Source organism: Chaetura pelagica, unplaced genomic scaffold, assembly GCF_000747805.2.
Source record: "Chaetura pelagica isolate M959 unplaced genomic scaffold, ChaPel_1.0 scaffold83, whole genome shotgun sequence".
Classification (NCBI taxonomy): domain Eukaryota; kingdom Metazoa; phylum Chordata; class Aves; order Apodiformes; family Apodidae; genus Chaetura; species Chaetura pelagica.
Window position 1 is genome coordinate 7,012,364 of NW_009952893.1, and position 10,802 is coordinate 7,023,165.

Consider the following 10,802-nt stretch of genomic DNA (forward strand, 5'->3'; position numbering starts at 1 on the left):
TCAGTGATGGCTCCAAGAACTCGGCATCTGAAAATGGATGTTATGTTTAATTGATATAATTAAGGCCTCTTAAACCAAGACTTTTATCTAAAACTTTCCAGCTGTTGGATATTCTTATGCATTTTACCAATAGCCTGGGAAACAATTTTGTAAAGAGTATTGACAGAAAGTGATTTAATCTGTCAGATTTATTTTTTCTTTGAACTTTTCAGTGTAAGATCATTCTAGTAGCTCTTCATGGGACTTCCCCTTTGGTTTTTTTCATTTTAAATCCCAGATTTATGGACACTGTATTTTACTCCAGAAGTGGTTGCACCAGTGCCAAAACCAGATAAAACAGACTCTAATGTACTCTTGCTTAATCTTTCCTGTTGATAAATCTAAGGATTAGATTACCATTTCCGAACAACAACAGCAGTCTACGAGTTCATGCTCAGTTGCCTCTCTTGCTCCTGATCCACCACCAACCTTTTCTAGTTCTCATCCTGCATGGCCAGGCTCCACTAACTGTCTTTCCATATATGATCTTACATTTTGATGTGCTGCATATGAATAATCATACTTGCATTGTTCTTAGCAAGTGATTTGGATCAGCTTGTATTGGTAATCCATTGTCTTCATTATTTACCAGTTTCCTGGTCTCTGTGTCTTCTGTACACTTAATGGGTAATACTTCCATGTCATTAATAAGAACGTTAATGAAATAGAGCAGCAGAATTAATCCAAGAATGACCTCACCAGATTAATACCAAATTACTGACGTTTTTCTGATTACTTTTTAAGAACCATCAGTCAGGTTTTTAAAAAACATATTTTAATGCCACACTAATAAGGCTATGAGGATGATTAAGTGACTGGAACACCTGCCTTGCAAGGAAAGGCTAAGAGACCTGGGCCTATTCAGTCTAGAGAAGAAGGCTGACTGGGAATCTAATTAATGTCTATAAATACATGAGGGCTGAGCATCAAGAAGGCAGACACAACCTCTTTTCACTTGTGCCTTGTGATAGGATGAGGGGCAATGGATTCAAACCCGAGAACAGGAATGTCCACCTCAACATAAGGAACAACTTCTTTACTGTGAGGGTTACAGAGCACTGGAACAGGCTCCCCAGAGAGGTTGTGGAATCTCCTTCTCTGGAGACTTTCAAGACCTGTCTGGATGCCTTTCTGAGTGATCTGCCCTAGTTTGTTGGTTTTTTTTGTCCTGCTCTGGCAGGGGGGTTGGACTTGATGATCTTCAGAAGTCCCTTCCAACCTCTAATATTCTGTGATTCTATGAATTAGCCTTTGCATTACTCCGGCTTCCTTGTCAGAATAAATAACTGTATAAAAGCAAATCAGGCCACATTCTTGATTGAGGATGATTCCTCTGTCACACCTGAAGATTTCAAACTTGTTTGACAAGGTCTTTTACAACGCAAGTTGGTTGGAAATTCTTACACCTCTTTATTTTTAAATTCTTAATTAATGAAGTCTGCTGTCAACAATTCAATTGTTTTGCCTCAGATGAATGCTAGGCTATCTGGATGTCATTCAAGAAGTCATTCTGTTCATCTCATTAATAATGACACACTGTATTTTTTCTATTGGAGTATCAAAAATGATTTGATGAAACAATCCTTATAAAAAAGAAACAGTACACAATTATCTAGACCTCTTCATTTGCTAAAGGTTAACTTTAGGATCTATAACTAATATCTTCCTGAGTTTCTCTTGGCCCAGAAATAATTTTATTATCAGACATTCTGAATTTGCTAACTTCGCCATTTCTTCTAACATGGAATAGAAATGCTACTTGTAATCTCTCCTTGCCTGTGTAATTATTGCAAGTTCTACTCTTTCTAGATAAGAATGAAATTCAGATTCACACTAAGCTGAATGTGTAGTTTTAAAACTCCTTCTCCATTTCCTGACTAAAAAGAAAGTATTTTTTTTCACAACCGTGTAGAACACAAACATTGTTAGACATATGCATTTTAAAGAGATTTATATTTTGATGCACTTTGCCTGTTTTTAGAGCCTACAATTAACACAGAGAAGAAAATGGGAGATTGTCTGGACTGGATCAGACCATTGGCCAGCATCCTGTCTCCAACAGTAGTCAAAAGCAGACCTTTGGAGAAGAGTGCAAATCCCACTACCGCTCAAATATCCACTGAAGTATAACAAACATTGTTGGGAGGCAATATATGTATGTACATCTGCAAATACTGCAATTATGCATCTAAATACACACAAACTGCACACACATGTACATACATACACACACTAACACATGTCTGTGTTTATGGATGCAATAAAGACTCATATTTCAAATGCCTGTCAGTATCTGCTATCAACTATCCCTTCTCATTTTCAAAAAAAAGGATAACATAAAGGACTGGAATATTTTTTCCTCACTCCAGTCTGGTGTAGTGGGTTCTAGCTAGCAGACTATGTCCAGAGGAAGATTTGACAGAAGTGAGCTTTGCCTGTCTCTAGGTTGCAAAGCTCAGCATTAGGAGGCAAGAGGGCAGTGAAAGTGAAAAGGTTTCTTACTCACCGAGCTGTTTCCTACTCCTTTTTCCATTGCTGAATGTGACTCTTTATTAGCTGGGTTCTTTGGTGCAGCAAATTCTGATTTCTTATTTTTTGTATCAGGTTTCTTTTCTTTGGCAGCTGGTTTACCCCCAGATCTAGCAGGACTTGGTTTCTGTGAGGGTGTTATCCGTGCAAGTGTTGATGGTGATGGGTTTACATATTCATCTTCTTCCCTGAGGTCCTGTGGAAGTACTGTTGGATTCATTTTTACATAATAACCATGGTAGTGACCATGCAGCTCCCCATTCTCTGTGCTGGTGGGATTGTGATGTGCTGAAAACTTCGCCTGGTGTTTCACGTCTACTTCCTCCTTCACTGGTGCTTTTGAATACAAAGGCTTGTTAACGGTGGGTGTTATGTTCTCAGTGGCTAAATGCTTTTTTTCTTGATTGTGTCTTGTCCCAGAAGCAGAGCTTTGACTTATAAGTTGTTTTGAAGGAGAAGACTCAGAAGAAAGTGTAGGACTATGCCTTGGACTTCCTTCTGGGGTTTGAGGGGGTGTAGTACCTTTTCGATAAAAGTGAGGTGACTCTTTTGGGGTAGATGGTTTTTCCTGAACTTTTTCTTCAGCTTTTTCTTTCACTTCCATTCCCTCTTGAAATTTTTGTTTGATATAATCAGGGCCTGAAAAATAGTGTAATAGAAATATCATGATTAAAACAAAACCAAGACTTCACAGTAAAATTACTGCAATGGCATGTCAGACTAACTGGACTGCCTTACTCCAGGGGTGAGTGTTACCAAAAATTGGGTGACATCCATAGTGATTTACTCTAAATTGCTCAATAGTTGAGTGGACTGTACTTTCTGGTAATTGTTCGGACAATTTACTAATTTGGATCAGTCACTTAGATCTTCAGCTTTGTAAAGGGTCCTAGGACATAAATTGTCTCCGAGTGAAGTCTGAGGGACTGAAGACTGATGTACCTTACCTGTGTGAAATTCTTTTTCTGAGAGGCATCTTCCAAGGTGTGTTGCTTAACTATCCTAATCTATTTAACTTCTACTCTAATGATCACAGTATCTTTTTGACATGTAAGTAATTAACTATCAGAATGAAACGTCTCTTCTGCTCTCGTAAATACAGGAAATAATACAGGAAATTTTTTCCTCTTTGTGCACTTGAGCTTGTTTTATATACATTTGCATGTGCCTTCAACTGACACACTGGCTTTGTCTTCCTAATCTGATCACTTACCACATGAATACCCAGGCTATCCACTCTAGGTGGTAACACAGTTCAGCTTAGAAGCTAGTAAGACAAATTCTTTCACATAAGGAAAATACTTACAGAGCAGCCAGTATGAAGAATACCTTCCCTCCAAATTCTAGCTGAACACCCATGAGAACATTCACCACTAGGACTCACTTCTCAAGGTGCTTTTCTAATTAACTGTTTACATAAAAACAAGCTGGCTCAGATGCTTTGCTCTAGGTTGTGGTTGTCTAATTAACAAGTTCAATGCTAAGATTTGAGCAAAAACTCTGTTGAAAAAAACAAACACCAACATAGCTGAAAATCAGTCTGTATTGTGGACAGCTTCTTCTGTTTTTCTTCTGAGAGGTCACATCCCAAATTCCAGGATCAGGTCCTGTGAGAAGTCAGAAGCTGGGGAGCTCTGTGAACAAAGAACTGCAACAAGCTTTCTCTACGTTCAATAATAGTGGCTTCTGGCAAATGCATCACAATTGTTTCTCCACTTCTGTTTTTGCTTGCACCATTACTTTCACTTGACTGTTTTTATCTTCTGTAAGTGAGGCTCATCTGTGTTTTATGTCATAGAAAAATTCTGTGCCCAGAGAAGACTGTCTGCATGCATTTTTCTGCTTTTGAGTATAAAGGATGCTCAGGCTGTGTTAGGCAGATACAGTGGTTTTACAGATGCCAGAAGCATATGCATGACTATACAGTGCTAAGATGAGAGGAAGGAAGAACAGCATGAAGTTTTTGGAAGTTACTGAGTCATCTGGTGAGCAAGTATTGCTGAGAAGGTGGATTACATGGCATGCAATGTCTTTTAAGCAGGAAAATCACCATGTTTTTAGTGTCTCTGAAAACCAGGGGTGGAAACAGGGAGCTGTTGACAAAGAAGGCTGGATGTAGACAAGTCAGGATTTGTTTTCAAATGACATTTGAGGAGGAAGCTTTAAGGAGGTAAGCCTGCACAGAGGGAAAGGACTAAGGGCTTGGTTCTTATGGCTTTTTATAATCTGCTTGGTAAAAGGCAAAGGCAGCACAACATAAATTAGAAGTTGTCACAGATAAAGTTACAGATATGATCACCATTCACAGAATTCTCCATCATGTAGGGGATTTCCTTCTGTCTTTGCTAAGATGCAGAAGGTAATGCTGAGGGTTTTAACAAGCATAAACTTTAGTTTTCTTCTGTTTTCACATGGGATATAATTAGGGTGTAAAGAGAAAAGGACAGCTAAAAGAGCTGTGCCTAACCTTTAAGCCCAAGCCATGGAGCAGTCCAATTGCAATGACTACTCATTATGGATACATCCACATCCACATCCACATTAGTTTGCTCCTTATGACTGCTGTGGTGAAAGCATCCCACTGGAATATCATCTCTTCAGCCATACAATGCAGCTGAAATGGCATCTGATCTGTTTCTCACCTATCTAGAAAATTCACATCCTGTGTCAGCTCTCTTCTGCCCATTATATATAAAGATAAGATTTTTAATAATATCTGACAGTGCTTGACGGGCTGAAGAGACTTTCATAAGGAACACATCTGGGCCTTAGAAAAGTCACCTCTCTCCACTGTTTTCTGTTATCAACCGTCAGCCTCCCAAGGCCGGCCAGAGGGACTCCCTCTCCTTCTAAGACCTCCAGACTGAAACACGAAGGGAGACAGGTCTCAGCTGCCCATGTCTCCACTACAGACTGACAGAGTGAAAACAAAAAAATTTAAACCAAACCAAAACCATATTTTTTAACTGGAGCTCTGTAAAGAAGTATCAACAGACTAACCATGTCGTGAGATTTTTACTGGGTATTTGGTGATATTTGATGCTAAGTGACACTGAGCCCCACCAGAGAAAGCTGTAGCCATCTGCATCCAACTAACATCAGAGGGTTTCTGACCACTCAGCATTTGCCTTAACATAACATAGCAGCTCTCCCTCCCACCCCACAGTACATCACAGATGGCTACTAGAGATACATCCTTTGCCTCCAATTTTGCCAGGCAGGTCTTTCCAACACTCAAATTCTTGGCTCTAGGCTGAAGTTAGCCTTGGAGATTGTCCAAAGACTTTTTTTACATCTGTTCTCTGTATTCAGTACAATCAGATTATGCACCTGTCTGAACCACTGACTTCAAGCAGCAAGAACACAGTTCCCATTCCTTTCTAAGGTCTAAGAGTACTTGTCAGAACTTACCTTGTCCCCCTCGTTAAAAGCATTATCTAATGCAACAGAGGCCTTTTTCTTTAGCATAAGTGTACTCCACAGCACATGTTTAAAGGAATAAGGGCCAAGGGAATCTGGAAAGGGAGTCACAAGCACCTCAACCTAGAAGATTTCTCAGCCTCCTGATCTTAATGAGGAAGAGAATAGGATTTTGAGGCTGGGAAGAACGTAAGCTGAGATTATCCGTCTAGGAAATAAATTCAGAATTCTGCACTTCAGTTTGCAGTTCAAGCAACTAGTAGATATATTCCTAGACACGATATGTCTGAGTGCCTAAGGAGAACCTGGTCTGGAAAGCAGAATCAAGAAATGTTTTCCAACCAAGTAAAGATAATTTTTCTTTGTGGATGAACCTGTGCATTTCCTAATGATGGAACGCTGGCACTGCTACTGTCAGTTCAAAATTGGTGCACCTTTGCTGGCTGAAGGTCAGCCACGGGGCAGTTTTGGTTCACACAGCTGTTGTGATACCAGCAGCTGGAAGGCACCATTAATGTGTGAGTTAGCCAGTATTTGGGGGAAATACCCTCTGAAAGCCAAAGGACTGTGTGGACGTGTGTGATATATGCACGTGGAGTCTCATACTGCCTGCTGATCTGCTTTAACAGCATTTCATTGATGGCTGTGGGGTGAGGGAAGCTTTGGTTGGGTTTCAAACATACTCATAGTTGTTCTAAATCTAGAATTTCTTGTGGAGTTCTTGTGTAACATGTCCTTTCTCCTGGAAGGGTTCCAGTAAGTGATGTGACAACATGGCCAGCCCCTGTAAATGAGAAGAGAAGGGTGCCCTGGTTCTGCCACAGCATTTTTAGAGAGGTGACAGCCTCATGCTTTTCCCCATGGCCTAATGAGGTAAACTTACTGGCAGCATGGGGCTGTTTCAGGATTGTGGCTCAAGCAGTATCTGAAAATGTCATCTTGCAGGACACTAAATGCAGTCAGTCAGTGTTTCCCAAGAAGGCTAAGAAGAGACTTTGTGCCTTATCAGCTCAAGATGAAATCTGAAGCTTGAGAGGGATTGCAGAATGCACCTAGGATAGTGAGGAAAAAGGCATATATATATATAAAGCCTCAGGTCATGCCCCTGCCTATACAATCCAGCTATTATACTTTGCCTCTTTGCAAAAGAGAAAAGATGAGGATATAGGAAAAACATTGGACTGAATGAGGATGAGCCTGGGAAGTGGCAAAGGCACTAGGATTCCTTACAGCAGGGCTGGTGAACCTTCAAGGAGCAATTCTGAATTCCATAGTCAATAAGCATAATTGAGTAACCTGCCATAAATCTGATATCCACAATTTAATGAGCTTTTGCCTAATTTTAGTATAATGATGTCTATATTCTCAAAATTATTAAATTAGTACTTCTTTTAACTGGCAAAAAGGAATTCTGTAGTAAAAATAATCTAATGTTTTGTGGGAAGACTGCAGCACAATGCATTTTCAAGTAATACAGGAATACTTCTGTAGTTTTCTACTACTATAAAGTAACACAGTAGTTAGTCATTTACAGAATTAAAATATACTAGAATATTGAATTTAAAATAGTACTACAAAACCTAAAATGTGCTATATTCTAGTACATTTTAATTCAGTGCAGCACTATTTTCTTTAAGAGCTAATCCACTGCATCCTACTCTTTTGCAACTTCCCATGCATTCCTGTATGACGTTGGACATGTTATTAGTTCTTATTTGGTCCACATGTAGACATGCAGTATGCATTGGACACTCATGTTTAAAGGCTCTTCTCTGAACCTAAACTATTTAAGACAGGGAATTCTGTTGATGAAAGCAAACAGTTCCCATTGGAAACATTTCACAGTGCCAAATGTGTTCCACCATAGAGGGAATGCTGTGAGAAACTCCACTAGGACAAGAACATTCACTACTGGAGCAGCAAAAAGGTTTGGAAGAGTAAGTTTCTCTGAGCTAAGGCTATGATACTATGCAATACAGATAACAGCTTCTCACCATACTGTGACAGACCTAGTCTTGCAGCCCTGGACTTCACATGCCTGAAGCAGGTTCCTAAGATAAGCTCGGGCAATAGGACTCTACCAGTTGTAGTCACCTGGGTGTCTCCAGACCTCATGGTGGATCAGTACTCCCAGTTGTAAACTGGTTGGCTGCTGCACAAGAGGTGAGGATCCTCCTTTCTCTTCCTCCCCTCTAATTTGTGAGGGCCTAGCCACAACCTTTAAATCAGTTAAAAGCGATTTGGATGAAAGGTGCTGTAATTATACCCTGTGCAAAAATGCTAATTTGGGAATTTTCTATCATTACCAATGAGACTACATTTAATTAGGTCATAATAACTTGCAAAACTATATTTAAAATCTAGAGGTTGATGTGTTCTTTACTGTAGAGATGGATTTTGTTCTTCAGACCTGTCCTCTGTTTTTCAGAGGAAAATGAAAGAATTGGCAAAACCACTTTTTTAATTTATGGAGACACCACACATAAATTCCATCCGGGAAGCAGATACTTCACTCCCAAATTTTGTTAATACATATGCAGAAAGACTCTCAATCGTCACTGCAAGGGTTACCAATTGTCTGTGGGACAATGGTGACAAGCTATTTGCTCAGGCAGGCCACTGCAGTCTATATGCAAACCTGCCAAGATCAGAGGTCTTCTTTTACTAAGCTCCTGAACACTTCTATGCAAAAGAGAGAATTCCTGCTCTGAAAAGTTCACAATCCAGAAGTCCGGTACAAAAGACAGTAAAAAAGGTGTATCAGTGGCCCATTTTACAGATGGGGGAGCTGAACCAAAGGGAAGCCATGACTAAAACACAGGCTTCATCTAAATAATCTCTCTGAATCCAGTGGTCAGCTGTCAATAGACAACTGTCATGCTCAAAGGTTTACTAAATCCTCAGTAAAGTGATAGCCTAAGGTTGCACATGAAGCCTTTGTCAAAACTAGGAATGGAGTGCGAGTCTTCTGAGTAATCAAAAGATGGCACAGCCCTAAGTTGGTTGTGGATGGGGCTTTGAGCAATCTGGTGGAGTGGGAGCTGTCCCTGCCCATGGCAGGAGGGTTGGAATGAGATGATCTCTAAAAGCCCTTTCCAACCCAAACCATTCTATGATTCTATCTTACTGGAGAAGCTGAGAACTGTTTATGGAATCAGAATTCAAAGATCAAGAGAAGAAAGTATCAAGTGATGAGGAAGTTTCTTCCTGCACTTTGTATCATAGTACAAATCCATATTTTGGCATTATATTGTTGACACAAAAAATTAAGTATTTTGTGTTTACATGCACTGCACTAAAAAAGGAAAATATGTATTTTGGTGTTGGTACTAGAGGTTGCTATATAATGTTTGAGAAATAAGTCAGTGAAAACCATCTGGTTTGTTATTTTCTGGTGTAATCAATGGTTTTCTAAATTATCACTGTTGGCAGTAATACCTATGCTCTCATAGTAAGATCTGTTTGCTACTCTGATGAACATTCATAAAACTTGAAAAGGTTGGTGACCCATTAGAGGATCAACAAATATAGGGTATTTTTCCTGCAAGCATGCAAAATGCTTTTATGTTAAAATTTTCCAGGAGAGGATTCTTATGTTATAATAATTCCTCAGCAGTTAGGATGGTAACTGTAGGTGAAGGAATTTAAAAAATAATTTAAAAGTCTGCTAAAATAAGTTATTCAATGAGTCATCACAAAACTGCAAATAACTATATTCAGTAAATTTTAGAAAGACAGGGGTTTTTATAATTGCTTCATTGTGAAGATGTGTAGCAGGGGGACGAACTATAATTAATGCCATTAGTACTTCCTCTGTTTTATTCTTATTTTTCTGAAGGTTATACTGGTAAAAGGAGACAAAAAAGCTTTTAACTGCTAGGCTGCTGGCTTGAGTTCAGCCCAAATGAATGGAGGGTTATGCAATGTCATGTGTAAAATATGTTGGTGAACTTGGCGGAGCAGAGATATGGTTAAGGTTTTAGTAGTTTGGCAGCCCTGTCTGCAATCTTGCCAGACTGAACTGGGCTTAAATGAGACTGGAAACTAAGAGGTGAGGATTATACCCATAGAGAAATTGATGGACATAAGGCAAGGTGCTTACAGATGCACAGGGCTCTGAACGATCACTTCTGACTGACTTAGATATGGTAGTTTAGGAGGTTATCACCACAGATGCCTGCAGTATCCTTCTGATGGATATAGTGCCCCAGCAACAGGACATGGAACAGCGCATCTGTTGCATCGCTGGGTCAATGTGCAGCAAGGCGTGTAAGATTTTTGGCGTCCAGACAGTAAGAGGGCACCTGATTTGATTGCCAAGTTGGAGGTTGGATTTCCATAGAAAAAAAATGCTCCACTCCTAGTGATGCATATATATGTTATTTAATAATTCTTTAATTCAAAATGACATATGTAGGCCCTCATGCCCTGTTCTGGCAGCATCTGAAGTTGATTATGCCAGCTGGAATAATGGCTCTCCTTTACTGTACTTCAGAATGCTTTACAGAAAACAAAAAATCAGACGTTTCCTAAGTTTAAAAATAAAGCATGTCACAAAAGAGAAAGAAGAACTAAAACAGAAGGGATTGTTGACACTACCTTGGAAGATTCAAAAGAAAACTGAGTCTGGATGCCTGCTTTAGCTTTTTGCCTCTGATAGCAACTGCATTTTGGTGAGGTGCAATCACCACATTAATGCTAGTAAGCAGCTTCCCTAGCAAGGGACAAATAAAAAGTCTTGCCTTTACTGCTTTTTGTATTCCATTTGTCTGCCTTAAAATGTCTTTTTTCTTTTTTTCTTCCTCCCCACCCCC

At 39.6% G+C, this 10,802-nt stretch overlaps 1 protein-coding gene across 1 annotated transcript in view; it reads right to left on the minus strand.

Moving 5' to 3' along the window:
- JPH1 (junctophilin 1) overlaps positions 1-10,802 on the minus strand; it is a 72,837-nt gene that overhangs the window by 6,677 nt on the left and 55,358 nt on the right. Inside the window, exon 3 of the mRNA XM_009995579.1 lies at positions 2,546-3,207. Within this exon, the coding sequence (XP_009993881.1) occupies positions 2,546-3,207 (662 nt within the window). The remainder of the gene's footprint in view (positions 1-2,545; positions 3,208-10,802) is intronic.